This window comes from Lathamus discolor, chromosome 2 (genome assembly GCF_037157495.1).
Source record: "Lathamus discolor isolate bLatDis1 chromosome 2, bLatDis1.hap1, whole genome shotgun sequence".
Taxonomy (NCBI): Eukaryota; Metazoa; Chordata; class Aves; order Psittaciformes; family Psittacidae; genus Lathamus; species Lathamus discolor.
In genome coordinates, this window is record NC_088885.1 from 76,470,222 (window position 1) to 76,492,947 (window position 22,726).

Below are 22,726 nucleotides of genomic sequence, written 5' to 3' on the forward strand. Positions count from 1 at the left end.
CGTATGACTGCCCTGTTTATGGAAACAATAGAAATCCTTCACGAAAGATTTCCTTTTTGGGCTGTTAGCACTGATTTTATTTTTATCTTTTCTTGTTAGTGAATGGATTTATTTTTTTTTTTCCCTTTTCTAGCTGTCAAATTACTGAAAGTTTTTTACCCTATTATAGAAATGATCATTATAGAACTATAACTTCTTTATAGCTATTGCCATTAATGGTTTCAAGAATTAGCATAGAGAAGGACTTTTTATTTCTGAGTGCACTTTTAACTGGCTCATAATTTTAAACATTTCTCTGCTGAGATAAAAACTGCCATGCTTGTGCATGGTTTTAAGCTGTAAATTATTAGGCAGTCTTAGTGACATTTCTTAAGATCTTTGAAGCAAAATCATCTGGTTGTTATGTTCAACAGTCTTTAATGAAAAATGAGGTATTTGTTCAATTTTTGTCTTTTGTATCTCTCTCCCCCCTGCCCCCTTCCCATCCCCAAAGTGATGAGCAAAAGACATTTCCTAAATGCAGATGCTCAACCAATTGGGAATTAAAATGAGAAAAATAAAGTAATTTAAATATAGAATAAAGCAACCTTCTTTCAGGTGTCTATTTGGACTGAAGCTTTGAATTTGTCTGGTGCTTGTCTACCAGGCACTCTTAATTGGACAACTTACATAAAGAATGCATAGAGGAGAAATTAACTTTTTTGGTACCGGATCGAATTAAATTAAATGATGGTGTATTTTCATCTATTGATTAGAAACCCTGATGATTCATAGAATCATAGAATATTCTGAGTTGGAAAGGACCTGTGAGGATCATTAAGTCTTCCCCTGTTTGCTAGTTGTGTGGCTTTGATTGCAGCAAAAGTTTGATACATTTGACATTGCACCTGGTTTTTATTACTACTGCAAAGCACAGTATATGCTGTTGCATGAGCAAGCATCTTGGTTAACATTTTATTTATGCTGATATTAAATAAGCCATTAGCTTCCTTACTTGTAAACAAGGGAAAAAGCACAATGTTGTGATGTAACTGTGCCACGGTTGTAAGGAAAAAACATTTTGTCCATACAGGAGACTATTTTGTCTGCTACAGCTTTCTACACTCAGAGCAAGTAGAAGGGAAAACCATTGTTTTATGGACATCTTTTCATTATGGGGTTAGTGGCTATTTGTAAAAATGCAGTGGATTGGATGTAGAAGGGTGATGATGTTTTGCTTCGAAAGATAAAATGCTTCTTTGGTATTTATCGCTTACTGTGCAGCGTGCTGATTTTTGTTGCTAGACCATATTATCTAGGATAATGAGTTTATCAAGTACTTTGCCATCAGTCATATCAGCCTGAAGCAGAAGCTTTATGTGAACATAACCTATGCATTTTGCCAGTGGAAGTACCAATAACTTAGAAGGAGCTGTAGGGCTGCACCTGATTGTTACATGGACTTTTAAAGATTGTGAATCATATGTTATGAGTAACCGGAGTGCTTCTGAGCTGGTGAGCCTGAAAGTGTGGGCATGTCTTGGCAAACATTGTAGTATATGTCTCAGAAAATACCCAATGACACAGCCTCAAAATGTAAATTTCAGACAGTGCACAAGGGCTGCAGAACTGTAAGCATCTCTGTTCCCTCTGTGAATGCTGTCAGTCATTCACTACTGTGAGATTGTAAGATGTTATTATTTGTGACAAGGTTGTGCCAGGGGCTTTGTTCCTCCAACCTAACTTTGAGCATTTATAGCAGGTGCATAAATTGGGATCTGAAGGCTCACTTTGAAGGCAATGAAGAGAAATGCTTTTTTTTTTTTTTTTTTTTTAAAGCCATTTATCGCCCTTCATTGAGTATAAAAGGAGCCAGGGCTAACTAATGTCCTGCCCTAGATATCTTAGTGTTGAGGTGTCTGAGATTTGATGAATCTGAATCTGGATAGATGTTCCTCTTGGAACCACTCTGAGTCTCTGCAGAACAGAAGATGGAGCCTGTTCCTTCCAAGAGATGCCCACAGGCTTCAGATTTTAAGCTTGGAAGAGACAGCTTTGAGCACATGCCCTGTAGTGAAAAGGAGGAAGAGAAAAAGAATGAAGCTTTGAAAAGTTTTGTGTTCTGAAGAAGGAAGAACACTAAGGGAGTCTTTACCATTAGTGAATGCTGTGTGGGGAGCTTGCATACCCGGGGGGCTGTATAGTATTGGAACCAGATCCTGATCCAGGGATGATTTATTGTAGTTGGTTTTCTTTCATTCCATTTTTACAGAAAATACTTTCTTTTAATAATTCTGTAAAGATCTTTAAATGATTCTGTCCCTTTCATAATTTCATGAGGCAAATAAACTTTTTACACAATACCAAACAGCCAGTGGTCAAGGCAAAACAGATTTTTATTTATTTTTTTTAATTTAAATAATATTAGTAGATTTCATCATTATAGGCTCCAGGACTAGTTTTGGTCTACCAAAACTACTGTCTATGCTGTATTCCAGCACATCCATGAAAGTCTATGGCTTAGCAGCTACAAGACTTGGACTAGTCTTAGAAACTGCTCACTAAAACTGAACCTTAAAGGGACATTGTGGAGGCACTCATGTGCATTAATACTGCTTTGTTGTAGAACGTCCTTCACAACAGGTCCATTTTCTCCCTGTTTAGGAAGCACTGCAGAAAATTCGTCAGAAGAACACAATGAGACGTGAAGTGACTGTCGAGTTGAGTAGCCAGGGATTCTGGAAAACAGGGATACGTTCTGACGTCTGCCAGGTGACTAAACTGCGAGATGTTTGATCTATTTTCTTTCTTGATAGCTGCCATTTACCTGTTGAAAGGGTTTGCTGTGATTCTGTGCTGAAGAATGGAATTAACACCTTTGTCTGTGTGTGGATGGGAGACTAGAATAGTTCCTTAAATCAATACATCTTGAGGCAAAGTTATTTAAAAATATTAGATTGCTTGCTACTGGTTGATCAGAACAAGAAAGAAAGGCTAGGAATGGTCATCTGGATGCTGGGCATTAGCCAAATGTTGAATCTTACGTGGAGCTCCTGGGGCTTCTTCATCAGTTGGGTTAGTTTTAAATATTTTTTATTTTAATAGATTTTTATAATTAGATTAAAAAAAAAAAAAACAAATTTTATATTGAAACATGAAGAAATATCTTTTTACTTGAAAGAAAAGAAAGAAAAAAACTCCACAATAACTAACTTCTGGACTAAAACACATGACCATCAGTAGGAAGGTCACCTTTCAGATACTCCATTTCATATGCGTGACATCTCTAAGGTACAGATCTCTGGCAGATCCTATTGTGAAGTAGTTGACAGCCACCAGCTTTGCGATATGGTAAAAATAAGTGCATTTTTAATGTAATATTTGATTAGTAAAATTCAAGTTGTTAAAACAGTTAACTTCAAAATCTGATAAGGCCAAAGGGGAAATTCTTACAGGAGAGAAATGCTAATAACTAAATTGCTTTTCTTCTGTCTGAACCATTTCTTATGATTCTGCTATTGCTTCTGAAGTTCAAGAAAGAGAATAGTGGAACAGTATTTTCTCACATTGCTTAGGAAAATTACAGTCCTTTTCTAATTTTTATCGTGAACTCTATCTATTTTTACAGGTTAAGTAAGCAGTGTAAATTTCTAATTTAGGAGCTTTGAAATGGTTCTGTGTTATTCATAATATCTTCTGTGATTCATCTGTTAATGTCTTCTTCGATTCGTTTTGTTGTTGAGGGACAGCAAAACATGAGGGAATGATGAAAGTGAAGCTATTTCACATTTTTGTGCCCATCTGCAGCATAACATCTAAATCAGCCAGTTCTGGTATGAGGGTTCTTTGATTTGATTTCTTTGAGAGGCCAAGAGTAGGCAAAAAGTGTATCTGTAAAATTAAAGATTGCTGCTGTTGCTACATGCTTTCTTCCAGATTAAAGAAAACTAAAACTTAATATGCATAAATCAACTGTACGGGCAGAGCTAAAGCTCAGTGACTTAAAATTGATACTTTTTAAAAGCATTGCAGTTTAGAAGATTGAAACTCTTTCAAGTCAGTCTAACAGCTTATAGTTACTCTAAGTTCTGCATAGCAGTAATGACATTGGTCTTTGCAGTCTCAGATGTGAATCACTTGCAGGGTGAGGAAAAAGGGTGAGTGAAGTATTCCAAAAATGTAAAATCATTGTTATCTGCCAGGCTCGCTTGAAGTTGTCCAGTAGATGAAGTGCACTACTAGCAACTAAGCTGGGCATCACTTACTATGCAGTCTGGCCTAATAGGGCTATGCTGAGAAGATGCATCTCACACACAACCTTCCCCCCACCCCCCACCCATCGTTGCCAATATTGTTACTGGTGTGCTCTCAACAGCAGCGTTAAGTGTTTAGGTGAGGAGAGAAATTATGCATTTCAGAATATTTCAGCTCACCTGGTTCTTCTTAGTAGCTTCAGGTCAGGATTGTCTGCCAGCCTTGGAGGATGGTGGTAGTAGCTGGGGCACCTGAAAGAGTTCCTGCCTAGCCATGCCAGCTGCAGCAAGAAAAGAACATGTAGCATCATAGTTAAAATTACATATGTTTAAAAACAGCAAAAAAGAAAAAAAGTGACTTGTATGTTTATAACCAGATGCAAATACTAAGGGTATGGGATGTGGCCATATGGTTTCAGGAGACCTTTTATAATCACTAGCCATTCTTCAGCCTAATGGAATTTTTAGAACATGTATTTTGTTTTCTTATAAAGCGATAAATAAGTAAAACATCAGAAACATCAAATAGCTATAATCCAATTTGATGCACATTAATTGACTCAGTCCAGTATTTAGTGCCATGAAAGCAGCACTTGGTCAATATAACTGCAAGAATCAAATTAAAGGCCCTCTGTGTGCTCCCAGAGACATGTCAATTCTTCATTCAGTGCACCGCAGCTAATAAAAATCTAAAACTTTGTGTTTTAGTCCTCAAACTTAGGGCTACAAGTATTGGTAAAAATAATATTAAAACTTGCTTGGGGGACATTTTTTTTGCCTAGTGTAGTGGAACATATAAACAGGCAGGGAAGCAGAGTTGTCCTATGAAACAGGTTTTGGGTTGGCTTTTTTGTTGGGTGTGACCCATCTCCAGCCCCCCAAATTGCTTCTCGGAAGGAAAGCATAGGAAGCATACCTGTATAGTTTATATGGAGTTAAGAAGGATGTTCCCCTAGCTTATAGATTACCCTAAGAAAACTTTAAATGAGTAACGTTGTAACAAAATAAAATATCTTTGCTTGAAATATTTTTGCATTTTTTGTCTGCCATTCAGAGATCCAGACAAGTGTTTTGTTTTGTTTTTTTTTCTTGCTGCTAATTAGTTAGTTCCATCTGGCAGAGAAGGACCTGGGGTGCTGGTTGACAGCCAGCTGAGTACAAGCCAGCAAGTGTGCCCAGTTGGCCAAGAAGGCCGATGGCATCCTGGCCTGTATCAGCAACAGTGTGGCCAGCAGGGCAAGGGAAGTGGTCATCCCCCTTTCCTGGACACTGGTGAAGCCTCATCTCAAATACTGTGTTCACTTCTGGACCCCTCACTACAAGAATGACATGAGGTGCCAGAGTGAGTCCAGAGAAGGCAGTGAAGCTAGTGAACGGTCTGGAGCACAAGTCTTACTAGGAATGGTTGAGGGAACTGGGGTTGTTTAGTCTGGAGAAGAGAAGACTCAGGAGGGATCTTACTGCTTTCTACAACTACCTGAAAAGATGTTGTAGTGAGGTGGGGGTTGGCCTTGTCTCCCAGGTAACAAGTGATAGGGCAAGAAGAGCCTCAAGCTGTGCCTGGGGAAGTTTAGATTGGACATTAAGAAAAATTTCTTCACCCAAAGGGTTGTCAAGCACTGGACCAGGCTGCCCAGGGAAGTGGTGAAGTCACCATCCTTGAAGGTATTTAAAAAACATGTAAATGTGGCACTTGGGGACATGGTATAGTAGTGGAGTTGGCAGAATTAGGTTAGTGGTTGGACTCAATGATAAATGATTCTGTGATTACTTTCCAACTATCTTTTCAGTTCTCAAGAATTTTTCAGTCCTTTACTTACGCAGAAAGTATTACTATTGTTTATTCTTCTCAATCCTGTAACATTCACCAGATTTTATTTTCTGTGGTTCTTTAATAACATGCAGAAATCCGTAACATCATTTATTCCATAAATTATACATAATCTGCTTTGTACGCTTGCTTATCTTGATTCGGTCCACAATGAACCTTCATCCTTTGTAATTGTACACATTCCTTTTTCTGCAATTAATAGTTAATAACCCTCAGATTTTGATTCCCTTAGAACACGTCATTCTTTTGAATATATTCCTTGTCAGTAGTAGGAATAATAAGGAGAACTTAAATTTCATGTCAGTGCCACGAAAATGGTCACATGCATGAAATTCTTCAAACACTGACATTTTTCCTATAACTATTACTTTTTACTCTTACACAGTATTTTTGATGTTGATATCATACTTGCTGTACTGCTATACCGATAAACTGTAGTACTTGCTTATTTCAACCCAGATCCATTTGAAGTCAATATTAGTGTAATATTCCTGCTTTAAAACACAGGAAAAGGGAGAGGTTTGTTTTTGCAACATAGAGTTAGTTAAATTTTTATGAAAATTTCCCTAACAGAAAAACATTATCTGTTTCCTAGATGATCAAACAGCAACCTTTCTGATATTTTTTTGTTTGTTTGTTTTAGCACATTACGCTTGGAAATGCCAGACTACAGCATTTCAGAAAGCCCTTAATTCTTCCTTAGAAGGAAATGAAACAAGGCATTAATAACTGTGCTTGAAAATCAAGTAGCTACTATTATTTGGTGAAAGCTGGTTAAAGTGATGCATCTTCCTTAATTTTATGAGGCAGAGGGGAGATGGTCTTTCTTCATCTTTGGTACTAACCTAAAACCATAGGGCGTTAAATGAGAAGGTACAAATACATATAGCATTGATTTCAGTAATGGCTTATTGAAATTTGAAGTTACTGGTAACCAGATATTTTTTTACTTCTTTCAAAATACTTCAGTAGAAGACTGGTTTTATATGTTTGGATGGGGCTTTATGTATTGGATTTTATGTATTTGGACAGGGCTTTGAGCAACCTGGTCTAGTAAAGGATGTCCCTACCCATAGCAGCAGGATTGGAACTAGGTGATCTTTAAGGTCACGTCCAACTCAAAACATTTTGTAATTTTGTTTATTTATTTATTCAGTCTGTGTCAGGTGGTGTCTCCCATTATGATTATACAGATGGACAAATGTGATTTAATTAAGTGCTCTGATGATGAAGGTTAGGAAATAGTGTTTGGGTTTTTTTTTTTTTCTTATTTAAACAAGCCAGTTGTCCTGGGTTCAGCAGTAGCAGTCATTTTTTTCCTCCTTGGTGGCTGGTGCAACGCTGTGTTTTTGATTTTTGGTGTGGGAACAGCGCTCATAATGCCAATGGTTTTAGTTGCTGCTCAAATGTTTGGTCTGGCCAAAGACTTTCTGAGCCTCATGATCTGCCAGGGAGGAGGGAAAGCTGGGAGGAAGCAGAGACAGGACACCTGACCCAGACTAGCCAAAGAGGTATGCCATACCACAGCACGTCATGCCCAGGATGTAACAGAGAGTTACCCAGAAGGGCTAGTGGACTGCAGGGTTGGACGAGGTATTGGTCGGTGCTCGGTTGGGTAGGGTGGGGCGAGTTATCGGTTGGCTGGTGTTGAGGTTTTGTATTCTTTCCTTTTGTTATTTCCTTTATCGTTATTATCATTGGTGGTAGCAGTAGTGATTTGTGTTATACCTAAGTTACTAAACTGTTCTTATCTCAACCCGTGGGAGTTGCATTCTTTTCAGTTCTCCTCTCCATCCCTCCGGGAGCAGAGGGAGGGAAAGAAGAGGGGGGAGTGAGAGAACAAGCTGTGTGGCAGGGTTTAAACCACGACACCAGTAAAACTCAGTGTTGTGACAAATGAAGAATGTTTGTATTTATAGGTTAGTCAGAACTGAGTACTCTGTATAGTGAAGTTGAATGCTCTTTTTTTATTGCTATTGTTTTTTAGCATGCGATGATGCTTCCTGTCCTCACCCACCATGTCCGCTACCATCAGTGTCTGATGCATTTGGACAAATTGATAGGCTATACTTTTCGAGATAGATGCTTGCTGCAGGTAAGATATAAAAAAAAAAACCCTACTTGCTGGTTTGCCCTCCTAATATTATAGAGTTTATCCATAACCCTGACTGCTGTGTAAACTGAAGAAAGGCATTGCATTGCCACAACTTGGACGTACTTGATTGCACTGCAGTCTTTCAAAAGTTTCAGTTATTCTAAGAGACCTCTAAATAGAGACATGGGTTGTGCATGTAGGGATACACCTACCTTTTCTGCAGTGGCAGGTCTGGATTTGCTTGTAAATATGCTTACTGAAAAGATTGTCAGGTACATTACTATTTCCATGTAAGTTCTTTATTTAGATATTTATGAAGAATATGCAGATGAGCATACATGCCTTGCTTCTTCTTTTATAGTCTGCTGTTCCAAAAAATTAATAACTTTAACATTGCCTTTTATTTTGCATTTATAGCTAGTGAAAAGGAATTTGCAAATTTCAGCTCTTTGATTTCTGCAAGTGTGTGATGAAATTTTTGCATTTACAAACAAAGGCAGGAACCGAAGAGAGGAGAATTCTATATTTAAATACACCCATGTTGTATGACCAATCATTTGTCTAAGTGCTTATTTATAAATGATCAGGTCTAAAGGCTGACTCTTGGTGTGGTGGCCCCTTTCCCTTATGTGCGTTCCTGAAATTACTGAAGGAAAATTGAGACTTCTGTTCAGGATTTCCCCCTCAAATAAACATCAGCTCTCTCCACTGACTGGGGCTGAGAAAGATGAATTTTCTCTTAAGTTAAAAAGATGCAGTTTCTGTATGCGTATAGGGACTTTACTCCTGAGCTACATTAAGCAGAGGCTTATGGGAAAATGTGTTCTAATAGCTTCTCTGTTTTCTAGAAGTTGGTTCTAGAAATAGAACCAATTTTACAGGGTTCATCCTACTGCAAGTTACAATTGTGCATCTAGTGGATTTGGTTGTCTGCAGGCTGCCATAGTTTTAATATGAAAGATAAAAATGCAATGATGAAAATCTTCAAAATGTTGAGACCAGACATGCAAACCAAAAAGTAAATTGCAATTGAAAATGGAAGAAACCATAAAATCAAGTGAGTCAGCATTAGTAATTTTAGTATTTAGTTATAACAAAAGTACTTTTTAATGCTTGATCCCTATGAGAATTTATTTAAAACCTATAAACATGTTCCAGAAGAGAATGAGCTTTTTAAAATGTATATAGCATGAGTCACCTATTTAAGCATATTGCTTATAAGCATAAGATTGATAATTTTGCATTGAGTTTTACCTGTTTCATCAGGACATATACTTTCTAAAGTACAGACTGGGCAACAAAGATAACACTAATTTAGCTATTCAGGGAAATGTGTCATCCACTTCAGATGAAGCAGAATGTGCATATATGACAAACTATTAGTATTAGCAAGGAATTAAAAAGGACTTGGAGAAAGTTCTTATTGTTGATTAGGTGTAGTTTTACTCCAACAAAGTTAAAGTAAGGTTCCCTAAGTATTGTGTTTGGAAAGCCGTAGACAATGTTTGAATGAACTACTGGAATGTCTTTGCTCACAGCCCACATCACTAGTCCTTCACTTGTTTCTGAAGTAACTTTCTGCAGCTTGAATTTGCCGGTGTATCTCTTGATTTATATATAAGGTGTGTTTGGTTGCCCAGAGAAGTTATGAATGTCCCATCCCTGGAAGTGTTCAAGGCCAGGTTGGATGGGGCTTTGAGCAACTTGGTCTAGTGGAGGGTGTCCCTGTCCATGGCAGTGGGCTGGAACTAGATGAGTTTTAAAGGTCCCTTCTAACCTAAACCGTTTTATGATTCTACAAAACAGATCAGTGCTGCCATTGCTGTTCAGTTCCAGTTGAAGAGTGGCCATATACAGTCATGAAAGTTCTGTAAATAACCATGTTAGACATACTTTGTTGTTTGTTTGTTTGAAGTAGGGAAGTTTTATAGATATTTAAGTAACTTAAATATATGAATGGTTGAGAAGCTCTTACTTATTCATAGTTTTAATATGAATATTTATCCTGCAATGTTAGAGTGAATATATGTTTAAATAAGCAAATGTATTAAAATCAGGTCAGCAAAGCTGGTAAGCAAAACTCTTAGGGCAAATTGACAGTTCATGCTTTTTCTCTTCTAAACTAATTTTTCTTTAAAGAAGAAAACTTTTTGAAAGTTAATTAGTTAAACTGATGATTGGGCATAAATATTGCTTCGTTCTGACATCTGAAATAGTATATACTATGTTTAAATTACTGGAACCAAACTACTGATTGACGACATTACTTTGTAGCCTTTCTTCAAGATAAAAAATAACAATTATTAGCTACCAGTCTGAGATTTTTTTTTTTAACTTGTATTTGCAAAAATATACCTAAGACTTCTTTTTCCTGTTTGTGCTTCATTACAGCTTGCCATGACTCATCCAAGCCATCACTTAAACTTTGGAATGAATCCAGATCATGCCAGAAATTCTTTATCCAACTGTGGGATTCGACAGCCAAAGTATGGAGATAGAAAAGTTCACCACATGCACATGCGGAAAAAAGGTATGCTGTATTCTGTTACACCACTACCGTTTTTCTCTCACCCTCACTTAATCAGTAAGAAAACCTTTATTTATTTGGCCGTTGTTCTTCTGAGAGATCCCCTCAGTGGATATATCTGGTTATACACAGACACCAGTGAGACCCTTCTAAATAAAAAAAAATATATATTTTGCAAATGAATCAGCAACTAAAGAGCTGAGAAAAAGCAAGGATAATAAATGGGAGGATGTATTTTCTTTGATTTTTGACAAATACTGTTTCCTTAATTTGCTGCTTGGCATGGCGACCAAACTTGAGGATATTTTGTAAAAGTGTCTTATTAATGAGGTCTGTCTGCTGCAGAATATTCCCCTTAATTCCCAGAACATACTCCTTAAAAGTATACTCAGCTGTAATGAAATATTTTTTTTTGTTGATATGTAATGTTTGAAATGTCTTTTTTATGCAAAAGTGGTGTTTTTATGTGGCTCTCTGAATGCACAAATACAATAGTATTGTAGTGGGACTGCGATCAGTTAGGTAGAGGTCGTCTGATGTGAGTAAACCCTGTAAATAACAGGATAATCCGTGTGCAGCAGTTACAAAGTAACATTTTGAGTAATTATTTTCTAAGCCTATTCAAATTGACTTACTGGTTGTTCATTTAATAGTGTATTGTTTATATTCCTAGGGATAAACACCCTGATAAATATTATGTCCCGTTTGGGACAGGACGATCCAGCTCCTTCCAGGTAATGAAAATAATGTTTGCAAGTAGGAAAGCTGTTGCAGAGAAAGATGTTTAATAAAAGTAACCAACTTACTGTCAGTAATAGCTTTTGTAAATAGTTGAAATGAAAAGTCATTTTGAATTGACTTTATATTATGAAGATATGCTGAACCTCCATTAGCAGTGACATAATAGATGTTTAGTCATGCCTGCAGAAAGCTCGTGAGGAAGGATTTCACAGATAATTCTGTCATTTTTGTTTATGCTTGAAATGAGGAGGACTTTTTTAAAAGTCTACCTTAGCTTTTTGCAGAATAAATACAAGAATTTTTTGTTATTGTTATCATTGCTATCAGTTGGATTCTCCATCATGTTTCCTCATAGTAGTACCTTCCTGTTACAGCATCTTGTTAACATGAGTGTGATACTGAATGTGAGCTTCACTGATTTACTAGTCCAATTTAAAGACATGTGCAAAACCCATTAATGATGTAATGTAACAATCCTTAAATGACCACTAAGAATTCTATGTGAATAAATAATGTTTAAGATGTGGTTTATAGCCAAGGGCACCATATTTATCCAAAGCAAATAAACAAAGCTCATAGGACTAATGCACGAAGCAGTTGTATGTGAAATCTTCTAAATGAACTGGAGGGCAGAGTGTATTTCAGTAACTAGTGTTGTAACCACGCCTTTTAAGAGTTATCATTTTGGAGGAAGCTTGGGAATGGGAGAAGTTCAATTCTGAATAAATTATTGTTGCAGTGTTCCCCAAATGCTGTTTCAGCTAGACCATGCCCTTCTCTTCAAGAGTCTGCTTCAAGCTTATTTCACCCCTCTTAAGATAACATAACATAATGCTAAATTGCATTAATTCTCACAAAATAACACAAAAATATAAAATCCCACTTCTGAGATCTGTGTAGGAGCTGTAGTTTTGCTCACACTTTATTGTTTTACACAGCAGAGGTATTTGAATTCTTTCAGCCCCTAACAAGGGCCTGCTATTTCAGAAATTAGATTTACTGTATAATTGCTGGGGGAGTGCAAATTACAGTAAAAGCTGTCAAACACTTGCGAAGGATCCTCTGAATTTAAAAAAAAAAAAATATTGTGGCAATGGCCTTGATTCTTTTACAATCGTGTGAAGTCAAAATGTTGCTACTTAAATGCTTTGATGTGTAGAGCAGAAATTTGCATATATTTGAAGACAAACTCATGTTCTTTTTCAGCTGCTGTGTCCTGTTAGTCCTTTGTTAGATAAGCATGCTGCTTGGAGGAAATGAAACTTTATGCAAAACAAAGGGAAATCAGGAGCGGTGATAGAAGAGAAGGAAAACACAGGAAATATATTATTCTATTAGCTTAATGGCATCTTCACATGCATCTTCTTGTACAGCCTTTTTATTTCTTTGGATCTCAAAGGAAGTAGCAGAAAATAGGGCATTTAAAGGTGCTATGATGAAAAATGAAAGTACTTTTCCCTTATAGCTTTGCCGTACCAATGAATCAGTTGCAGAGTCTTCACACTCTGCAGGTGTTGATATTAATTGCATACACTACTCTATTTGCACATACAAGACTGAAGCCAGGCAGTTTCAATCACCTGATGCCCTCTGATGGACAAAAGAAACCCGACCTCAGTGCCAATCAGCGTTACTGTTTCCTTTCTTCATTTGTTTGAGAACAGCTCAGAAAGGAACATAAGAAAATTTCAAAGGTGGTGGTGTCAGTCCTGAGTTTCAAGATTCATGTAGTGGTCGTTCTGTTTTGGACAGGATTGTAATCCAGAGAGGGTGGGGGATACTGCAAGAATGTCTGTCGTGCCTGATTAGTAATCAGCTCTGGTTTGGTGTCTTTTAATTATATTGTGTAAATAACCAGAATGTGTTACTTAGCTGATAGTAAAATTTTAAATGTCTTTTTCAGGATTAACCACAATGAGCGTTTAGAATTTCTGGGAGATGCTGTGGTGGAGTTCTTAACAAGGTAAATTGGGAATTCTTTAACAGTTTTCTCCTTTGTATAGTATTGTCATGCCATTGAGCTTATTAAGCTTTGCAGTGTCTGCTTTATGACTGTATGTTTGCAGTCTTGCCTGATGGTTGGAGCTGCACACAGCTCTCTTCAATTCAGTGCTGAAGATACAAGGAAGATTACAAAAAGAAAAACTAGAGCTTGTTTCATGGAGTGCAATTTTAAGTTGATTAGAGATTATTCGGCTACAGACGAGTTAACTTTGTACCTTTTTTTTTTCTTTTAAAGGAAAGATATTTTTCCTGGCATGCTATTTTGTTTCCGTGGGTTCTTTTTTCACTAGTTGCAAGTAAAAAGCATTTAATGGTGATATTGAATGTGTTGGAGTTCTTGTATTTCCAGTTATTAGGGCTGTAGTCTATGTGTAGGCTTTAATGTCTATATGTAAAGAAAATAGTAAAACATAAATATAATTTATTTAAAAGTAATAACAAAAAGCTATACTTCTTCAAAAATTGATCCAGTTTTGGTCTGGTTTGAGTATTCTGAAATTGATGAAAAATACAGGGATATTATCAGTTACCTCCATGGGCCTCTTTTACCTGAGTACTAGAGGCAGGCAGTTTACACAAAAAAAGATTCTGATCCATTTTGAGGTGCTTTGTTCTACTGTTTTTAATAGTAGTCTTGTTTACTATAAAGCTTCTCTTAAAGCAAGTTTGTTATATGAATTGCCCTTATATCTCAGTTCTCTGCTAGCCTCTACTAGCCATTAGCTACTCATTATTCAAAGTCTATAAAGGTCTCCACTGCCCTTAAAACCCATGGCCTTTTCTCTCATACAACAGTACAGGCTGATAAGATAGAAGATTTGATGATTAAAATGTCTTGCATTTTTCATTGTTCATCAACCATCAGTTGACATTCTGAGCTAACTTTTGTCTCAATTCAGAAAAAACCTTGAGCTACATTTCTGTTCAATAGAGCATGTAAACACCTATTTAAGTCTTCAGGTCTCTGCTTTTGTGAATTGTGATATTTGAATGGATTGCCTCTAAGTTTTATATCAGTTTTTGTCCTTAAATAATCTTGCATTTATCTGCACTTTTCTTCCTGTGTACTGGGTTAATAAAGTATTTTAATAATTAGTGCCATCTACTTGTGGGATGTTGAAAATCCTCTCTGTGTTAACTTCTTTTTGACATGGATTAGATAGTCATATGTGAGATACTCAGAATCATTTATCTGTTCCTCAGATCTTATTTGGGTCACTGAATTACTTTTTTTGTTTTGTTTCTGTTTTATGAAGTATCTTACTTTCATGATGACAAATATCATTAAAGGCAGTAAAAAGACTGTGATTTTTTTACTCCTGCCCCTCCCTCTTCCCCCTCACCCCCATGGTATTAATGACTTCACACATTTGATTAAGTACTGGAGGTTGAGTTCTGTTGGCTCCATCCAGCCTGAATCAGTAGTATCATCTTAAAGCATTGTGTGCCTGCAACACAGAGTTTCTCAAGGCTAATTGTTCCCTTGTGCTTTATTCTTCAGTATCCTCTAGGTGTCAACCTTGCTGAACCCACTGCTGCTGCTATGTAGACACCTTCAAATGAGGGAGCTGAATTGTTGTTGCAGGAATTTGGAGAATATGTGCTGCCCAGTAGAGAAACAGCACCCTTCCTCCCCCGCTGCCAATGCTATCCAGTCAAATATTCTTGAGTGTTGTTTTAATGTTTGTTCATTTACCTTATTAGAAGCTGAGTTGCCAGCTTGGGAAGGGACCTGTGTTACCAGCTAGGATCTGAGAGAAAGGCATTGTTCCCTAGAAGCACACATGATGCATATTTAACCAAATGCTGACAGCACCTGATCTGATATTTGTTTTGCCAGTGTCCATTTGTACTACCTGTTTCCCACTCTGGAGGAAGGAGGATTAGCAACATACCGCACTGCCATTGTACAGAACCAACACCTGGCCATGTTGGCTAAGGTACAGTTTTATACGTCTCTGTATTTGACACCCAGAGGTAGGATAACCATGGATCCTACCACTAGGGATATACCTGCTTTGAACATCAGTATCCTTACCATGTTTTGTATACAAGATTTGGGATACAGCAACTCTTTTCAGTTTGAAAGTAGACTCTAAAGATCAAGTACGATTTAGTGTTTTCTTCAAAGGCAGAAAGGATAAGTTTTTAGGGTGCTTATGTTGAAGGTGTGTGTATGTTTACCTTCATATTGCACAGGTAGTGAAGCTGATAGTAGAAATTTAGTGAAGAAAAAGAAACAAGCTGGTTGTTCTATAAAAGGACTTCCTGCTAGAAGACATAGGGAAAACATGGCAGTAGGTGGTAGAGAAAGTAGGGAAATAATAATTTTGCCTGCTTCCTAACCACAGTAATTTTAAGTTTCACTGTGAACTATGAAAGAGAAATATGTTAGGCTTTTGGTGAAAACTGTATTACCTCATGGGGAAAATTGAGATGCCTCAGAATTTTATTTCATTTAATTCTGTGAATGACAGAACCTTTCTCTTTTCTACATGATACAAGAGGGTGTGAATACGATGTAGAAAGTTTATTAAGTCTCTATTTGTAGATAATCTGGTATTCCCATATTCATACTTGATTTTGTTGGAGTGTTTTTAAAGAAAACAATCTGACACTTACTGATGTCATGTATTAAGCTGTGCATGCATGTATACATGTCCACTGCTGATAGATTTCAAGTGCTCTTTTAATCTTCTCTGTTTACGTTCACTCAGTAATTTAAATAAGCATATCCAATCTTGAGATTTTGGGGAGAAAATGTATGATTTCTAGCATGTCATCTTTTTCCTAATTCTCAGGAGAGGCCCAGCGTAGGGAAGCAAACACAGTAATTTTCTTCCAAAGCTTTCCTTAATGATTTAGATAAGCGTGAATTGATTGAAATTTTCAGATTGGGGTTTTGATCTAAAATACGGTATTGAACCACCTGACATTTGAATTCATGTTACTATTGAAAAACCTGCATCCAAAAAGCTCACATTTTCTTAAAGTCTGTTCACAGCCTTTATCACTGTATATGGACAATTCTTGAATTTTTTTGAACATTTTTTTAAGTTTTATTTATTTATATTAGATGCAACTGTAAATATTCCTGATTTCTCAACTTACTCTTTTTTCCTCTTGTATATCTTATACAATGTTCCTGGTTTCATCCCCTTTAATTATTCCCTGCAATATCATGTTGCGTTTAGTTAATATAATCCTCACCTCCTCAACTTCTCGTGTGTGTGTAATGCTGTTTTAATTGAGGATCGAATGATAAATTTCTGTAGCTTCTAAGGGGCATTCTAGCAGAAATTTTAAAAGTAATCTGAAACATGTTGGATAAAAAAATGGGAAGCAAAACACATGAGCTAAAAAAAAGCTGAATGCAAGCTCTGAAAGTAGAAATAAGCCACTAGAGGTGGGGGAGACAAACCAACTCCCAAACAACACTTGTTAGCATGAGCAAATGACAATAATCTGTGGGAAGTTTAAATTTGATATAAACCAGCCAATGTTCCATTTTTATGTTGACTCTAACGAGTGCTTCCCACTCTATATAAAGCGTAATGGAACACAGTAAGTAAGAGCTAATGTCCTGTGTTCTGGATCAGTGAATAGGCTCTCATTCATTGAAAATGGAAAGCTCCTTTTTTTCCAATTGCAGTGTCTGAACTGTGCACCTCAAACAACTTAAGTCTTCCTTTTTGCCTCTTAAATATACTCCAGGAGGATGCAGTTGAAAGTTAATGAGAAATTTGTCAGTAGAAACACCCAGTTGGGAAGAACCTACTCTCATACAAACTTTGTAAGATGGAGAAGTCTCTGCTTTAAAAATCTCAATAATGGTTTTGTGTTACAAAGATGACTATGTAAAGAGAATCTAGTAGCTTTTTCCTGCATTTCTATGGCAGATTTGTCATATAATATGTAGGATATCTGACTCACTACCTGAGATTCTGACTGGCAGGAACAACTGTGGTATAGGCAACAGATGAGTGTTAATGGTGCACATTTAGAAGCAATAAGGAAGCTAGGTGGCACTGTGGATTAAAATATTAAGTCTTCTGCTTGCAGTGCCTAGAGGCCGTTGTTACTGCCACCTGTTGACTCTCTTAAAGGGAAAACCAGATGTTCAGTGGATTGTGTCTACCAGAGTTCTTGTTCCTCACTATTCTGCTTTATCTTGTTCTTGTAGGCAAAATCTTTTTCCTCAGTGTTAACTCCCCTGCCTTTGAATGTCCCTTTGGTATTTCTGAAAGGAAATCACATGAGGGCAAACTACCAGCAAGAAACAAAGCACATTGTACCATCCCACTGGTATAAGCCTATTTTTCTGTGACACCCTCAGCCCCCATCTTGAACTCATTCCTAAATCTCCCTAGTAAAATTTTTTGATCTACCGTCCCTTGAGAATTTGGTTTGATAATTCCTAGCGTTCCCATGCTATCACACTCCTGTTGTTTGCCTCTGATAGATATGAAGTCTTCTAATTTTGGCCTATGTGTAAATTGAAACTATGGAGAAAAGCTTCAAAGTTCCCTCACACCCAGTTGCTGCATAATAGTGTCATGAACTCTGGTGACTAGAAATGGTACTCTTGTACTTCTAAAACCATGGTTTTAACTCTTTCCACATATTCTGCAGAAGCTGGAGCTAGATCGATTTATGCTTTATGCTCATGGGCCAGACCTTTGCAGGGAATCGGATCTCCGCCATGCTATGGCCAACTGCTTTGAAGCCCTAATAGGTAAGGCATATGTATTTGTATGTGCAGAGTTGTTTTAATATCTTTACAGGCCATCTTGACTGTGATGGAGGAGACATGGGTCTGTCTTGAGTAGTGTTAGTAAGGTAGGTGATAGTAAAGCTTCTTAAGTCTTTGTCTCTTTCATGCACATATACTGAGTGTGTAACATAAATGTGAAGTATTACAAAGGAAATCTCATCTTCCATACCCTGCCTCCCATGCGCTGAAGATGCACCCATGTCATAGGGTTGTGGTGCAGCACTGCTGTCCACCACCACAGAACTCCACCTCTCATGAGCCACCACCCTGCCACCTGCAGTTATCTGAGGGGAGTAGTTCAGTCGCTGTGAAAAGTCACGGCAAAAAAAAGGTCAGGTTCCAGTAGGACTTGCACAGAACTCCAAAATGCGGAGTTGCATTTCAGCCCTGCATTTTAAACTGCAGCTTGCTTTCTGAATGCACCGGGCACTCCCAGCTACGTCACCAACCTGCTTCCAGTCTGCCCTGCTAACCTCCTGTGAATTAAATGTAACATTTGCCAAGTGAATACTTTTTGGTCTTTGCATTCTCGTTACAAATAAAAAGTAAGGCAGTATGCCACAGCTGGTGTAATAGAGCTACTGAAACTCTAGCTGAGGGTGAAGGGGAGTTGTGTCAAATTTGCTGTTGGACATTAAGATGCTGATTAGTGACTGGCTGTGCTAGTTGATAAATTTATGTTGGAGGAGAAATCAGGAGTGCCTGACTACAGTTACCAAATAAGGCAGCAGTATGGTGGAAATCTGATCCATTGTATCCACACAATCTCTATTTTAAATAGCATATATTTATAAAACTTCTTTGAATGCACAAAGCAATCTAAATCTCACTGATTTGGCTTCATATTCATGCAGATGTACTGTACACAATATTAACTATGGCAATGGTTTATTCCTCATCCAGGTCTTTACATACTACACAAGCTCCTAAAGCATTTTGTCCCACTTTAAAAACAGATAATAGGTGGCTTACATGTGAACAGTTCTATGCATTCTGCCTTGGGCCAAATTGTATTTCATCTTATCAAGAAATAAAGAGTTTTCTTTTTAACTCTGTTTTTGCTTTCCATGAGTGCTTTGATCTTTAATTTAAAAGTAAACAGAAAAGGAACACTAGATATGTATCTGTGGCTTTGTTCATGTACTTGAGCTTGTCTAGGATGTAATAATGAGGGCTATTTGGCCACCACTGAGATTTGCTAAAAGAGCAGGCTTGCTGTGTAACCTCCTATACAAAGTTGTTCACAAAGTTAATTGAGCTAAATTGAGTTATATAAGGTTTTGTCAGACCCATAGCTTAAATCTGAGAGTTTGTTAAGGGACTATAAAAGCATACATGGGATCTGAAGGTCCTACTTGAGAGCATTTGTTAAAGTCTCGTGCTTCTTCCCTGAGATGAAGCAAATAACTAGAAGTATAGGCAGGTTGTCTTGGGCCTGTTTGAAATTCTGTGCTCTCATTATATGTCTCTGGCAAGATAGAAACCCCAAAACTGCTCTCCTTCAGAGAGTCCAAAGAGAGCAACTGACCTACTGAGGAATTAAAAGAGAAGGGGAGAGGGGAATGAGGGTGGGGTGGAGAGTTACAGCAAGGCAGACCATGTTCCTTCTGTATGTATGTGCTACAGAAAGTATGCTTTTAAAAACTGAATGTGTTGAAGAAGGCAGAGATCTTTGACTTTCTTGCACTTAGTGATTTTCTAAGTGTTAATGCCTTATTGACCTTTGAGGTGTTGTTCCCCTCATGCAGGAGCTGTTTATCTAGAGGGGAGCCTAGAAGAAGCAAAACAATTATTTGGACGTTTACTCTTCAATGACAAGGTATTTATGTATATATATGATTTTTTTTTTTCATTTAAAAAATATCTGAAGACATGCTTTCTTGTCTTTTGTTTTACTTGAGAATCACAAATGAACAGGTATGCATAAACCTTTTGTACTTAGTTCCTGGAAACTGAATGTAGCATAGCATGCTTGAGACAGCAAGCTGCACTGGCTCAGGTAAAAGAAAATTAGTATTTCCTTAGGTGTGTTGTTTGTTGGTTGGCTTAGGTAGGAGTGGACTGGTGGCATGGGAAACCTGCAGACTTCCATTCAATATGCTGATCTAACAACAGAGATGGGTGCTGTGCATCCAGGAGCCATGGTTTGGGAAGGGATGCACATCTAGAACAACTGTTCTTGTTTCATCATTTAAATCATCCCACCACTACAAGTTTTTTGGAAAAAAATACAGGGGATTTCATCCAGTGTTTACTCACTTGTGTAATTAAAGTCTGATCCATTCTTGCATACTGTGTCTTAGATCACTGTTAGTTGGAATTTAACCTAAGAGAAGTAACCGGTACATACTGCTGGGACAATACACATGGCAGTGGTGATGGGATGAATTCTGTAATATTTTCCTCTTGAAAGTCTAAGTCTGTGAAATGACAAAGCTTATTAGAGATAAAAACATTTTGAAGCCTATTGTAACTCAATGCTTATTTGCTGCTCAGTGCCTGTAGTGAAAAAAATCTACACGAAATAGAAGAAAATAAGTGGGTATTTTCTTTTCTAGTCCTTGCCTTTGGTGAAGTCAAACTTGCTGCTGAAGAGTACTTGCAAATAAAGTTAGTCCTGAGGCTTAAACAAATCTTTTTCTTCCTTTAACCACTTTTTATTTGGTTCAAGGTTTTTTCCACCTCTTTGACACAAGCTAATTGGGAAAACTACAGGCAGTTTGAACAGCAAATACACGATTTTAAAAATTAGTTTGCCAGCACTATTGAATTTGCAATAAGCCGAGTCAGCATCTGAAATAGTTCAGTATTTCAAGTAATGACATTTTATTTAGTACTGTGGAATTTGTTAAATGACTCCCTTGAGCACTGAAGGCATTTCTCTATGTTTGCAGGACCTGCGGGATGTATGGCTTAATTATCCACTACATCCACTCCAAGTAAGTGTATCCCTTTTTGTAAGAAATTTTATAGCTCAGTTTCATTTTTGGGGATGCTTTCCCATAGGTTTCCATTGTAATGACACCTCAGAAATTTTGCTACAAAGTAGCCAAAGAATATCTGTATTTGCCTTTGTGTTTTGTTTTTTCTGGGGGGGGTGGGGGGGGAGGTGAGAGGGGATGGTGGTGTTATGAGTGTCTGCCTCTCTGAGGATTAATCACTCACCTTCCCTTGACTTGTGTTTGGTATATAATTGTATTTACACAACAAATCTAGTGAGAGGTAATGTTTTGGTGTCTTTTTGTTCCTCTTGAAGTTGCGGGAAAACGGGAACAAAATCAGTCTGCATACATATTTTTTTAACCTGAAATTAAGACTGAAATCTTAATAATAGGAAGGCAAGTTAGTTGAATGGAATAAGGGTGTGATTCTGATATTTATTTTTTTGTGTGTGCACCATGATAGCATGGCTGTTTTTGTGATTCCGGTACCTTATTACCAAGTAAACACTGAAATTATGAAAGTATCTGAAGGCTGATTTATGCTCCGTGTATTGAAGGATAAAAGTTTACAAGGCTAGAAGTTGGGAGAATGGTTTTCCAGTCCTTTTTCCCTGACTGAATTCTGGGATAGGCCCAGAGTAAATCACAGAGGCCCTCTGCACTGTAGCTTCTTGTTTCCACAGCAGACATGGTAGTATTTTCTGAGCGTGCAGGGGTGCTGCAAGAATAGCTGTATTCAAATCGTCATCCAGTCAGTATGGTTTTCAGGGTCATACGAACATCTGAGAGGTTTCTTTTGTACAACCAAACCTCTGATGTTTTGTGCAGTCAGTTTGACTCCTTTGAAACTTTTTATGAGCACACTCTTTCAGCAGAAGGACACTTTGAGGCCTCCATCTGAAATGTCATATATATTTGCACGAATTTTGCAATGGGTACATAGGACCAAGTCTTCAGCCACAAATCAGTGCACATGAAGCGTTTTTATGACCAACTCTCTTAGGTGTAAATAGAAGAGTCTTAATGGGAAGATAAACTTCTGAGATTCAGCACTAGCTATCCTGCGTGTAAAGACAAGTCCTACCTCACAAATGAATAGGAGATTTTAGAGGAGACAAAAAAATATGTAATGTCGTGGATGATACTGTGCGCTGGGTTCCTAACTGGATATTGGAAAGGCACTCACAAAAAGTTTTTAAAAAAGTGGTGGTGTTTTTAAAAAAAAGCAGAGAATGATTGAAAAGAAGCAGCCCTAGCTAATCCTGTCAGTGCTTACAAGATTTAAAGGAGTGGCTGAAACATAAGAAATGGAGGAGTCAAATGACACATCTTACAAGGAATAGAGGTCACTGGCAGATTTCCCTAGGGATCTCTGCTGAAGTGCAGGCTGTTTGCATCAACAGCCTGAGAAGGAGGATGAACAGTGAGGTAGCAGTCTGTTGACTATACCAAATTATTCAGGCTAGCAGGGACAGTAGCAGGCAGAAGAATTGCAGTCTGATTGTGAGAATGCAGGAATGCCTAACTATGGAGTAAAAAAGCATATGAAGTTCTGTGTAGGTAAACATAAATGACAGCAT

The 22,726-nt window shown here is 37.5% G+C and overlaps 1 protein-coding gene across 2 annotated transcripts in view; it reads left to right on the plus strand.

Moving 5' to 3' along the window:
• The window catches only part of DROSHA (drosha ribonuclease III), a 71,804-nt gene that overhangs the window by 32,587 nt on the left and 16,491 nt on the right, over positions 1-22,726 (plus strand). For both annotated transcript variants that reach the window (XM_065667552.1, XM_065667554.1), the window contains exons 16-24: positions 2,644-2,751; positions 8,051-8,158; positions 10,550-10,688; positions 11,359-11,419; positions 13,330-13,389; positions 15,271-15,370; positions 18,063-18,165; positions 19,953-20,023; positions 21,099-21,143. In XM_065667552.1, the coding sequence (XP_065523624.1) occupies positions 2,644-2,751; positions 8,051-8,158; positions 10,550-10,688; positions 11,359-11,419; positions 13,330-13,389; positions 15,271-15,370; positions 18,063-18,165; positions 19,953-20,023; positions 21,099-21,143 (795 nt within the window). The remainder of the gene's footprint in view (positions 1-2,643; positions 2,752-8,050; positions 8,159-10,549; positions 10,689-11,358; positions 11,420-13,329; positions 13,390-15,270; positions 15,371-18,062; positions 18,166-19,952; positions 20,024-21,098; positions 21,144-22,726) is intronic.